At 44.3% G+C, this 13237-nt stretch overlaps 1 protein-coding gene across 4 annotated transcripts in view; it reads left to right on the top strand.

Annotated features, from left to right (window-relative positions):
* The window catches only part of COG3 (component of oligomeric golgi complex 3), a 67383-nt gene that overhangs the window by 38256 nt on the left and 15890 nt on the right, over window positions 1-13237 (top strand). For 2 of the 4 annotated variants that reach the window (XM_084981813.1, XM_021065605.2), the window contains exons 15-19: window positions 1874-1998; window positions 4760-4849; window positions 6388-6508; window positions 9246-9334; window positions 9446-9580. In XM_084981813.1, the coding sequence (XP_084837939.1) occupies window positions 1874-1998; window positions 4760-4849; window positions 6388-6508; window positions 9246-9334; window positions 9446-9580 (560 nt within the window). Of the gene's footprint in view, window positions 1-1873; window positions 3715-3996; window positions 4117-4759; window positions 4850-6387; window positions 6509-9245; window positions 9335-9445; window positions 9581-13237 lie in introns of those variants that run through there. The other 2 variants (XR_014819507.1, XR_014819506.1) reach the window with 2 other exon arrangements.

The raw sequence follows: 13237 nt of genomic DNA, 5'->3' as shown, positions 1-13237 counted from the left end.
CTGACCGGGAGTCGGTGGTAATCCAACTCCATGAGCTTTAAGGAGCCCAGGCGCCCCCACATCTCCAGGCTAGTGCATCGTCAGGTTATTCTGAGTCAGCTCCATATAGTTTATACCCCAATTCCAGAGGGCCAGCCAGCCTCGGTGGTCCCCATCTGATAAAGCCGCTTTATCATGCTTGCCCTGTAGCAAGAGAAACACACAGGGAGTTGAAATTTCCTCCTCTGAAATAGAACCCATGCCGTGACCTATATACATCTTAGTTCAACTCCTAGTTAAGGCCTCTTAAACCCTGGCCTTGTACGTTTCCCCTTTCCTTAGTAAAGCCTCTTTCTTTAACCCGTGGCTAGCATTACATTGAGGTATTGGTAGAACAGTAGGGACTGGTTAGGAGGTGGTTGTGTTTTTCTATTTGAAAGGTAGATGTGGTTTGAACCAGTGCGTTGTTGGGGGCGGGGGAAGGAGAGAAGTGTGTAGATGAGGGGTATGGTTAGGCGTTTGAATCCATAGAGTTTGAGAACACCCTGGATGTGGGGTTAAAGGAGATCGAGTAAGGTCCAAGTGCAACAGCGGAGAGGCGGGTATTAAATGGATTTGGAGTTACGCTGTGCAGGGTGGTGGCCATCGGGCATGTGAAATGTGGCTACTCCGAATGCGCTGTGAGTGTACATACCTACCAGATTTCAAAGACTTCGTATGAAATAAAGAATGAAATGATCTTATTAGTAATTTTTATATTGATCATATGTTAAAGTAATGATGTTTTGTCTCTATTGGCTTAATAAAATATATTAAAATTAATTTCACTGAGTTTTTAAAGAAAATTTTTTTTTTACCTTTTGTAATGTAGCATGTTTTTGTTTGTTTGTTTGTTTTGCTTTTTAGGGCCACGCTCATGGGATATGGAAGTTCCCAGGCTAGAGGCTGAATTGGAGCTGCAGCTGCTGGCCTGTGCCACAGCCACAGCAATGTAGGATCCAAGCCGCATATGCAGCCTACACCACAGCTCACAGCAGCATGGGATCCTTAACCCACTGAGCAAAGCCAGGGATCGAACCTGCATCCTCATGGTTCCTAGTTGGATTCGTTTCCGCTGCACCACAACGGGAACTCCTAATGTGGCGTTTTTAATGTCTCACGTTGATGATTCACATACTCCTCCTTTTGGAGGTCATTGCTCTTGGGCCATAAAGAGGAGGACTGGTTTAGAGAGAAAGACTGAGGAGTAGTTGACGCTCTGGGCTTGTATAAGGTCACCCAGGACAGAGAGTTAGAGGGACAGTGGCAGAAGTCCGGGGAGAGCATCTGAGCAGATGCAGGTCGAGGCAGAGGAGAGGAGCCCTTTCTGACCTGTGGAGGGGAGGGACACAGCTCTGGCCACCTGGACGCTGGACGCACTACGGAGGCCTCTTAAGTGGCGCATGGAAGGCAGGCCTTCAGGCCAGCCAGCTTTGGTTGATCTTCCTGTTTACCTTACTTTGTTTTCTCGTCCCTCCCTGCCTGCCCCCGCCCCCCTTGTTGCCACTTGACTGCATCTAGCTCTGTCTCCCTTTTCTTGGCCGCACTGTATTCTACAGTGTGTGTATACGGCTCATGCAGTCTATAAAGATGATTGATTACAGTTTAGCGAAAGCAGCTCGGGCCGAGTGTGTGAGGCTGGCGTGTACCTACGTGTGCATTCATGTGCGCTCTCCCTCCGTGTGCGAAACCTCACTGATGGCAGTTGCCTTGGGCGTTCTCGATTCAAGACGAGGCTGGAGAAAACGGATGCCTCCAGCCAGTGAGAGCTAACGAGAACCAACAGGCTATCACTGCTGTGCAAATGGACAGACCTCTACCTGTGTGACGTCCTCTTTTCCATTTGGGCTTTTAGGTTCAACCGACTCTCTCAATCCTAGACCACAGACCACAATTTCTCCAGCAGATCTTCATGGCATGTGGTATCCTACAGTTCGACGAACTCTCGTCTGTCTCTCCAAATTGTACAGATGCATAGATGTACGTGTGTAAATTCTTGTATCTTTACCATAAATTGCTTGCTCTTTCATTTACAATATTTTTTAAATTCAAATTTTATTTTAGATCTTGATAGTGTATTCTGTTTGGTACTGGACTAGAATAGTAAGATTTTAAGATACAGACATAATGTTAAGATCAATCTAATCAATCTAATTTACAGATTTTTTTGGGGGGGGGGTCTTTCTAGGTCCGTACATAGGACACATGAAAGTTCCCAGGCTAGGGGTTGAATTGGAGCTGCAGCCGCTGGCCTACACCACAGCTCATGGCAACACCAGATCCTTAACCCACTGAGCGAGGCCAGGGGTCAAACCCGCATCCTCGTGATTACTAGGCAGATTCGTTTCCTCTGTGCCACGGTGGGAACTCCTGATTTACAGATGCTCAGCCTGAGCATTCTCTAGACCCTCAGAAGCCTTTAACAGGCCCTGGGGAGTCTGAACACCTTGACATTGTGGGTGAAATTTTGTCTGTATGTTTATATTTGTGTCTTCTGAGGAAAAGAGCTATATAGCTTTTATTGCTTCTTATAGGGTCTGTGACTATAAGAGTAATTCAGCTGTCTTAGTTTAGTGATGAAGAAAAAGAGATGCAGGAAGGTTAAATCATATGTCCAATGTCACAGAGCTATAATATACATTTAGTACCAAATACAACTATTTTAGTTCTTGCACTCAATTTTAAATCAGCTTCCTTAATAAAGAGCAGTCAGATTACATGTGTGTGTAACTATGGACTGATGTTATTAGCTGAAATTGGCAGCACACTTTTAGGTTTTTTTAGCCCCAGCTTATACTGTGCATTTATTTTCGGTGACATTTATTTTAAGCATTCCATTTTAATGATATGAATATTAATCCCTGAAAGATCAGATTAGTCTATAATTATTTACTGTCATAACAATTTTATTTTTTATTTTTATTATTTTTTGGAGGGAGCAAAGAAGAAAAAAATAGCTTTATTGCTTTGCCAGGCAAAGGAGGGTCAAAGCAGGCCAATGCTTGAAGACTCTGCCCCCCCTTAGGAGAGATTGGGAGGTGGTTTTACAGTTTGGGGAGTCAAAAATGGGGCCGCAGATAAGGATCAGGGCAGAGGCAAGCTTGCATTGTTTTCAAAGCTGGTGTTCAGTGGTCTGGTGTTCTTTTGAGGTTCAGGTCTTTATGCCTCCACGCCGAAGCACCTCGGTGAGACAGAGTGACAGGCAAGAAATAGATTTATTAAGATGGGCTGCTTGTGACAGATGCAAGTGGGCAAGCAGAGTTTCTGCCTGTTGTTGTGATTTTAATTCACTCATTATTAAAAATTAATTTGATTATTGGGAGTTCCCTGGTCATCTAGTGGTTAAGGATCTGGCATTATCACTGTTGTGGCTCAAGTCACTGTTGTGGCTCAAGTCACTGTTGTGGCTCAAGTCACTGCTGTGGCAAGGATTTGATCCCTGGTTCGAGAACTTCTCCCTGCCGTGGGCATGGCCAAGAAAAAAAATTCATTTGATTATTACAACCAAAACAGCACATAAAGAGAGAAGTGATTAAATACAACAGTCGTGTAATTAATTGTCCAGATGCCACTATTTATTTATTTACTTATTATTTATTTATTTTTGTCTCTTTATCTTTTTCTAGGTCTGCTCCCGTGGCATATGTAGGGTCCCAGGCTAGGGGTCGAATTGGAGCTGTAGCCGCTGGCCTACCTGTAGCTACCGGCCTATGCCAGAGCCACAGCAACTCGGGATCCGAGCTGCGTCTGTGACCTACACCACAGCTCATGGCAACGCCGGATCCTTAACCCACTGAGTGAGGCCAGGGATCAAACCCACAACCTCATGGTTCCTACTCGGGATTTGTTAACTGCTGAGCCACAACGGGAACTCCTCCACTATTTTTTAAAGAATAACGGAGTTCCCATTGTGGCTCAGCAGTAACAAACCCAACTAGGATCCATGAGGATGTGGGTTCAATCCCTGGCCTCGCTCAGTGGATTAAGTGTTGCCAGTTGTGGTATAGCCTGCAGCTGCAGCTTCAATTCAACCTCTAGCCCCCGAACTTCCATATGCCATAGATGCAGCCTTAAAAAGGACACACACAAAAAAGAAAAGAATATAGTTCAGAAGAGTATCCATGTATCCCGTCCCTCTGTGGAGATGCTTTGCAGCTCAGATTCCTAGGGCCTGAGCAGGGTTGCACGTTGTCTCATTGGTTCACTAGAGTGCACACTACCTGGTGTCTGTTTTATATTTATTTTTTTATTTAGGCCACACCCACAGCATATGGAAATTCTCAGGCCAAAGATCAAATCCGAGCCGCAGCTGCGACCTGTACCACAGCTGAGGCAGTGTCAGGCCCCTAACCCACGGTGCCGGGCTAGGGATCAAACCTGGGCCTCAGCAGTAACCCAAGCTGCTGCAGACAGTGCTGGATCCTTAGCCTGCTGCACCACAGTGGGAACTCCTTGGTGTCTATTTTAAACTGCATCTGGAGTTTGTGCTTGGAGATTTTCTTTTAACACATGGTATCTATTTATTTTTAAATGTTTCGAGAGCTGCAGATTAGAAAACTACGTGCTAGTCTAGAAAGGTTGCCTGGGAATAGGAAACTCCAAGGGGAATATTGCTGGTAATAAACTAATCCATCAGTTGAGTGCAAGCAAGCGTTATTGTTTGCTGTACTCAGAGCCAGTCATTTTCCTTTTTTTCTGTTTTGTGAAGCTCTACAGTGATGTTTCTCTCTTATTCCACCAGAGGGCAGTGTTCCAAGGATTATCACAGGAGGCCTTGTCTGCCTGCATTCAGTCCTTACTTGGAGCATCAGAGTCTATCAGCAAAAACAAGGTTTGATGAAGTGTTAGGTGAAATCTTGTCGCCTACAATAATATTGTGGAATGCAGCAGTAATTTATAGGCACAGAAATTTAAAGCCGGTAGAATTGGCCGTAGAATTTAAGATGATTTAATTTTGAGGCCCTTTGAGAGAAGTTAGTATTCCATTTTAGTGCTAAATAGAGACTGTGCTGTATAACCCAGTGCCAGCTTTGGTACAGTACCAAAAATGATACTTAGGTTATAAATTCTGTGGGATAAGGTTTTCTTGTTAGAGCCTCAGCAGCTGGGAAGGTAGTGGAGCACTGTTTATCATCATCCCTGCAGAGACGATGTATTCAGCGGCTGAATGGCCTCACTTGGAGGAAATCAGCCGTGGTGGAAGGCAGGTCCTTCTGGCTCGTGGGTTGTGTGACTAGAAGTAGTTGCCGTGATGTTGCGGCTTACATTTTTAATCAAGACGACGTCTGGGGCTGAAGGCTGCTGGCATGTGCTTCTCCCGTGGCCCCTGAGATCCAGCAGTGTTCAGCGTGTTCCTCTGCTTAAGTCCCCACTTAAGGTACCTGTCACCTCCTGGGAGGAAGCTGTGGAGACTGTTTCCAGCCAGAATTTCTGAAGCTGCTGGGAGTTTTCAAACTTGGGGACCTTTCTGGACTTGCAGATTTACAAGCTTGGTTTCTAACCTCAAGGTTTTAGATAAATAAAAAAACAAACCAACACTCCTCACAGAAGAATTTTAGGATTCGATTGCCAGGGGGGAAAAGAAGGCTCTACCATTGTTTGTGACCACGGTGTCCTTCCAGTCATGGAACTGAGTTGAAATGAAATTTTGATACGGGGATGAGAAGCAGAAGGAAAGTTAGTTATATACAGACCCTCTTCTGAAATGAGAGCTGTGATTATTCACTATTTTGAGCTTTGAGGGTAAGTTTGAGTCACAGGACTCTTGTGGATGAGTCCTGACAGGGTGACAGGAAGTGCAGTGACTCCGGGGTGTAGTCGTCTGTGCTCTGCTGCTGGCGGTATAATCCAAAATGGTACCCCCACATTGTCTCACACTTGGAGGCTCCTTTTGTACTTTTGTATAAAGTTGAGTATATCTCATCTTCCGGATATTGAAAGCACTTTGACCGGACAGTGAAAGCCGTGTTACTGAGAGAAGCCAGAAGGTGGGAGGGAGCAGAGTCGTGCTCTTTCGGGGACTTGTCTCTGCTCCCTGTTCTGTGCTCATGTTGGGCCACCTCATCTTGTCTGTTTCTGCAGACAAGGGACTTGACCTCCCTTTCTGAATGTGTTGCTTTATAACCTTTTGTCTGATTTACTCTCCTGGGTTTCCTAAGGGGAGCAGGTGACAGAGTTAGCAAGAATTGGAAGCAAGGTGGTTCTAGATAATTGTAACGTGGGAATATGGGGAGAGTTCCTTGCGCAGCAGAGGAGTATCCGTTGAGGCAAGAGACCTCGTAGGTGAATGTTGATTAATATGTGTGTTTTACGTACTCCTGTTTTTATTTAATCTACGTTAATAATCCATTTTCCTGTCTTACAATTCAGACTCAGATTGATGGACAGCTTTTCTTAATAAAGCACCTTTTGATTCTTCGTGAACAAATCGCTCCATTTCACACTGAATTCACCATTAAGGAAATTTCCCTGGACCTCAAGAAAACTAGAGGTACTTCATTGTCCTGGCTGGCACAGTTGGCTGTGTTTGCGCTGCCCAAATGTGTCAGCACAGGTTATAGGTTTATTTTATGTTCATCTGCAATTAGTTTTGCATGCTCTGCTTGCTAAGCATGTTACTTACATGTTCATACTAAGCTGAGCTGTTAACATCCTAATTCCATCTAACTTGCTGTATTTTCTTTATGAAGGGAACTGTATCTGAGCATTTCAGCTTATAATACAGTATCTCTTAGACTTTGCACATATTACTATAACCAGTTAAAAAATGAAAAATCAGCATAATACTGCTTAAGAGTATCAGCTAATTGGAATGATTTTCAACATTGAGTTGAGTTTTTCAGTTCATGGAAACTCAGAAAGCCAGCTGAATAAGATGGGAGCCATGCTTATCTAAGAAAGAGTCAGGTTCTGTTCCTAGCCCCTCATTTCCTGGCTCTTGTGAAATTTGATATGTGTTTTAGCCTCCCTGCCCCAGGTAAAATGAGCAGAATCCACTTGTCATGATGCCTTCACCAGGTTATCAAGAGCATTAAGAATGAAAATAAACGAGAATATATATTAAGGCGCTTTTGTAAGCTCAAGGTGCTTAAATAACCTTACCATTGTGTTGCTGCTAAATCAGCTGGTTGTTAAGTAATCATGGAGGCAGGGTCTCTGAGTTGGTCATAGACATTGAATCATCTTGGGAAAAATGCTTCATCCATCCTAATGATTTGTTTCTGACGGAATGAACAAGTGCTGATTTCTAAAAAATCACAGTAGTCGTAGTCTGAAATGTTGATCTGAGCCGTTAAGGATATACTATAAATATCCCTTTCCCTTCATTACTTACGGATTTATCTAAACTTATCTTTTCTTAACCACTTTCAAGAGAATTAAGCTCCTAACGCCTCGAGTCATCCATTTATGAAATGAATGAGTTTCTCTCTTATGTATTGGGCGAATTAAGAAAATCATTGTCACTCAGATTCTTGTCTCTACTCTGTGGCTTAGAGGAACTCCAAATATAGGATTTCCAAGGGGAGCAGGTTGTTACTTTCCTAGTGACAATGCTAATAAAATAGTGGGCTTGATTTAACCCACCTAAGAGCCAACGTGGTTTCATCGTGAGACATACTAACTAAAACAGTTTATTCTTTTTCTTTTCCTAATGCACTGTCCTTTTCACCACAGAGAATACCTTTCAGTTCTTGTGGAATTGGGGTAGTAAGCCTGTTTATTATTCATATCCTTTAAAGTTTTTTTAGCAGTAGCCAGATCTCTTTAGCTTTTTCGCCTTCATGGAATGCGTATATTTGTAAGCGCTTACTTTCAGGGGAGGCTTCTGTCACCCAGCCGTTTTGGTTGGTTTCCTGCTTTCCTTGCAGTGTGAGGTGTGACAGTAGTGCCCTAACCTTGAGGAATGCCAGGCGCTGATGGTCCTTACTTTAAGTAACAGGAAGAAGCAGGGCTGATGTATTTTCCTTCATTTTTTTTTTCTTTTCTTTTTTTGGTCTTTTCAGGGCCGCTCCTTCGGCATATGGAGTTCCCAGGCTAGGGGTCGAATCAGAGCTACAGCTGCCAGACTGCGCCACAGCCACAGCAACGTGGGGTCTGAGCTGTGTCTGCGACCTACACCACAGCTCATGGTAACACTGGATCCTTAATCCACTGAGCGAGGCCAGGGATCGAACTCATAGCCTCATGAGTACTAGTTGGGTTCATTACCACTGAGTCACAACTGGCACGCCTTCAATTTTTTTCTAGTTCATACTTTGTTGTTGCTTCATTCTACTGTAGATCCACTGAGATGTGAGAAGATGAAAAACTCTAAAATTTTGGCAAATTTTGGTTTAAAGTATCTTTTCCCCCAAACATTATAAAAGTTATGTAATCCTACCAAACAATCACCTACACTTTTTCAGGTGTCTTGTAGAAAAGATAGAAGAAACAAAGAGCCATTTACTAAAATGTTACTTCGAACACTGAATCTCAGAGAGACTTTTTTTTTCCCCCTCCCCAGTAGGATCAAGGTCAAGGCAGGAAGCACTCTGTGGTGTGTACTTGTAAAACCAGGGTTGGAAGCATTTCATGCTTTGCTTTTTCCACCCCGGCGAAGCAAAACAAGGAAATGATCTTTTCCGACTGTCGCTTCATAATATTTGCTGTCTTTCCTTTAAGCCTCTAACCTCTCCTGACTAACGTTATGTCTTATTGCATTTGAACATGGATGAGACCTGTTCATACCCCGCATAGATTCTAGTTAGTCTGGAGGTGAAGGGGTGAATATGTCCTTTTGGTGTTTTCTTCCTGGCTGACACCTGAGTTTATTCTCTCTGCTTCAAGTGAATAAATTTCCGTGCCAGCCAGATCTTAAACAAAAGAAGCTGGGTAAGTATATGAATCTTTAAAAAAAAAAAAAACAAACCAACACCGACTTAGCATCGGAAAAGTAAAGCAGTGACGGTTTTAAGGCATCGCTTACCATTTGATCCTTTTTTTTGGTAAGCGAAGGGTTGAGATTCCTGGTCATTTTGCAGCTCTGACTTCTGCCACGCCATCAGGAGGGGCTCCGTAGCCATCGCTGTCGTGGACCTCACCGCCTCAGGGGGACAAGGGGGTGGAAAAGGAACCGCTCTTGCTCCGGGGATAGTGAAGCGCTAGTGGATGTTTACACACTGAAAGAGTAACTCGGCTTTTCTCTTGCACCTGTACATGTTCACCGGATGAGTCATTTTGTTTCACAGATGCAGCATTTAAAATCCTGAATCCTATGACTGTTCCAAGATTTTTTAGGCTGAATAGCAACAATGCCTTGATAGAGTTCTTGCTGGAGGTGAGAAGGAGTCTGTTTCCTTGGTGGTGGGAGATAAACGACATTCTTTGACCACGGCTGCTCATCTCTCGGCCCATAAAGACAGGAGGAAATTGTCATCTTCTTTTTCAGGGTACTCCCGAGATACGAGAGCATTATCTCGACTCTAAGAAAGACGTGGACCGTCACCTGAAGGCAGCCTGCGAGCAGTTTATCCAGCAACAGTCCAAGCTGTTTGTAGAGCCGCTGGAGGAGTTCCTGACAAAGGTACGGAGAGGCTGGCGCCTGTCGGGTAGAGTCATTCCGAGTCCTCCCCGGCCTTCGCTTTGAATGACCCTCTTGGGGAAACTGTGACAGACGGAGCTCGTGAGCCCCCGTCTTGCCGAGTCTGTCTCAGAAGCCCCCGTGTCTCCCATCGTGGACGCTTCCTGGCTGCACTTCGAGGGGCGCTTGCAGAGTCTGTCCATTTTCAGAGAAAGTGTGCAAATACCGCAGAGCGAGTCGTCGCAGACCTCTGGTTGGCTCTGTTTCCTTTACCCGCAGTGTAGCTAAGGATCTGCATGTGGTCTGGGACTCGCTTTTCCTGGATGGGACCCGCATGGCAGTCGTCCCCGTCCTGTCTGTCAGCCAGGACGTCCCGGTAGTTAAATGGGGATTTATTTTCCTCTTCGTTTTGCCGGTCCTCCCTTTGGTTTAAAGACTTGAAAACCGAAGATTTTATATTATTGTATTGTTAATCACCAGGTATGTGGGTTTATAATAATCTCTCTCTCGGTCTCCTCCCTAAAATCCATCAGCTGACAAATGCCAGCAATGAGAAAGTCAGATCATGGCTATTTTGACTTTCCTGTGTCGGTGTAATCTTTTTTTTTTTTTTTAAACATAAGTATCTGTTCCTAAGGATTTACCTCATAAAGATGTTTAAAAAGTCGGAGTTCCCATCGTGATATGGTGCAGCGGAAAAGAATCTGACTAGGAATGATGAGGTTCGATCCCTGGCCTTGCTCAGTGGGTTAATGCTCTGGCGTTGCCATGAGCTGTGGTGTAGGTCGCAGACGTGGCTCAGATCCTGTGTTGCTGTGGCTGTGGCTGGCAGCTGTAGCTCCAATTTTACCCCTAGCCCGGGAACCTCCATATCTTGCGGGTGCAGCCCTGAAAAAGCAAAAAAAAAAAAAGGTTTAAAAAGTCTTGAAATTAATTTTCATTTATTTTTTTTCTACTTTTTTTTTTCCCCCACTGTACAGCAAGGAGATCAAGTTATCCTTACATGTATACATTACAATTACATTTTTTCCCCACCCTTTGTTTTGTTGCAACATGAGTATCTAGACTAATTTTCATTTATTAAGTCTCTACTGTCTGTCCACATTAAAGCACATTGATACTGCTGGGAAATACTGTGGATGAATACTTTGCAGTAACAGAGCAGCAGAATGAATCTTCTGATGTAAGCAAGTTGGTTATAACAAAATCTAGGGTTAAAGGACTTTTCTAGAAAAGTATAATTTTCCTAGAAGTCCAGGGGATAAAAATTCACTGACGGCCGTTGTCCAAGTTGACCTTAGTATAGGTTTGGTAAATCTTGGACATTTTGGAAGATTCTGGACACGATAAACATTTATTAAAAATTAGAGATTTATGTAGAAAAAAGCTCTTCCAAGTCTGAATTATGTAATGGCTCTCCACGGACAGGCCACACATCTGCAGCGGGGACCCCTTCACCTCTGTGTATCCTCCCCTCTCCGTGGAGCTGGTGAGGGGGAGGCCCTGCGCCTGCTCGTCGCTGGGGAGCAGCCTTCCCCGAGCCGCCGCCACTCACACCATCCACGGCTGCCTCATTTCTCCTGTTACAGCCCTCGTCCCTCACCGCCCCTCACTGTTGATTTAGTATTTAGTAGGTAGTACAGTTTAGAGGGCCTGGCCCCCCTTTTATGTCATCTTCTTCCCCGTTCAGGTTTCTCCCCTGTCCTGCTGGCACAGAGCGAGTCCCAGGTAAAGATACACACGTTACGCACACAGGTATCCTGAGCTCTGGAGTTCGTATCGACAGGACATCATTTTAGACACGATTTCTTAGAATTTGTGGACCAAACGTTTTTCCACTTTCCGCCTGCTCAGTGTTACTGGTATTCTGAGGAGCAGAGACCGAGTAAATGCTTTTAAAACTTTAAAGTGATTTTTTTTAATCACCGTTTCTTTAAAATGATTTTCTGCAAGTTCAGAATCTTATACCCCTTTATTATAGTTGGCGTTTTAAGGCAGCCGGTTCTTGCACCTCGATAAATGATTGCCAGGAGAAGAGCATCCGCAGGTGCAGAAAGGAAACAGTATGCCGTCTTTCTCTGCGGAGAGGGGCACTCCAGTGGTGTGTGGAAGTTCCTAGGCCAGGGATCAAACCTGTGCCACATCAGTAGTCAGAGCCACAGCAGTGATAACACCAGGTCCTTAACTGCTGGGCCCCCAGGGAGCTCTGGTACTTCATCTTTCATTTGGCCGTCTGCTTGTATGTGTCAGTATTTACTGATTGGATGTAAGCCTAATCTACAGTATGTCCTCAGCTTGTTTCTAAGTTCGGACTGATTTTAAAATGTTTTGTATAATAGAACACACTGTGAGCGCCTGAAGAGAACATTCTTAGGTTGTCAGATTTCTTTTTGAGCCCGAAGACTCGAGGTGTGAATCTGGTCCCCTTTCTCCTGTTGGCGAAATTGGCTTTTTTTGTTTATGTAGCTCCTTCCCTGGGCTCTTTGTGTTGAGATGCTTTGTCTTCATTATTTCTCATTGCATCTCTGGTACCTAGAGGAAGTAAAGCCTATTGCTTTCATAGACTGAGAAACTAAAGTTTTGCAGAAGGACCCATTACACATGAAATGAACATTTCTACAATATCTTAATCTGTTTGGTATAAACACCCTTCATGATTTTTTTGGTATAGTTAATGAAATTTCTTAAGAACAATAAAGTAAGTTCTACAAGAACTATTGCCTTATTTCCTGCTCCTTTTCTCTCAGTATTTGAGTGGCCCTACCGAGTGTAATACTTGTTCTCTAACGGTTGGGGGGGTTAGAGGTTCATATGAAAACATTTGGCTCAGATCTTTTCTTTTTTCTTTTTTCTTTTCTTTTCTTTTCTTTTCTTTTCTTTTCTTTTCTTTCTTTTTTTTTTGACCTCCCACAGGGTATGGAGTTCCTGGGCCAGGGATCGGATCTGAGCCACCAGATCCTTGAACTCACTATGCCGCGCTGGGGCTTGAACATGCATCCTGGTGTTGCAAAGATGCCACAGATTCCTGCACCACAGTGGGAACTCCTGAGTCTGATTTTTTCTAAAACTAAAAAATGGTCCATACTTTTTTATTGTTGTAGACTTTTATCATACTGAATATTGCCTGAAACAAACTCTTAAGCAGGGCTTGGTGTAGTCATGGGTGTAGTAGGAAGAGTATAACATTTCGGGCCTGGAAGGCTGAGCCCTGGACCGCCTTCTGCACCTCCTGACTCGGGTGGGGGCAGTCACTTCACTTCTCCAAGCCTCACTTTTCTAGGCTCTTCCATGGAGAGAGTGCCGCTTCCCTTCTCCCTGCTTGGGGTTGTTATGAGGACTCACAGATGGCCATTATCAAAAAGTGCTTTCTGAGTGCTGCAGAGATGTTATTCTGTTTATTTACTTATTACTTTTTAGGGCCACACCCATGGCATAGGGAGGTTTCCAGGCTTGGTGTCGAATTGGAGCTGCAGCTGCTGGCCTAGGCCATAGCCACAGCAACAACAGATCAGAGCCATGTCTGCGACCTCCACCACAGCTCACAGCAATGCCAGATCCTTAACCCACTGAGCGAGGCCAGGGATTGAACCTTTGTCCTCGTGGATACTAGTTGGGTTTGTTACCGCTGAGCCAGGATGAGAGCTCCCCTAAAGTTTATTC

Source organism: Sus scrofa, chromosome 11 (assembly GCF_054392235.1).
Source record: "Sus scrofa isolate SSC_HxYL_T2T_F1_AM1 chromosome 11, Sscrofa_HxYL_maternal_Yorkshire_Landrace_v2.0, whole genome shotgun sequence".
NCBI classification, from domain to species: domain Eukaryota; kingdom Metazoa; phylum Chordata; class Mammalia; order Artiodactyla; family Suidae; genus Sus; species Sus scrofa.
The sequence above is the reverse complement of the archived record's forward strand: the minus strand, read 5'-3'. Positions and strand labels throughout refer to the sequence as shown.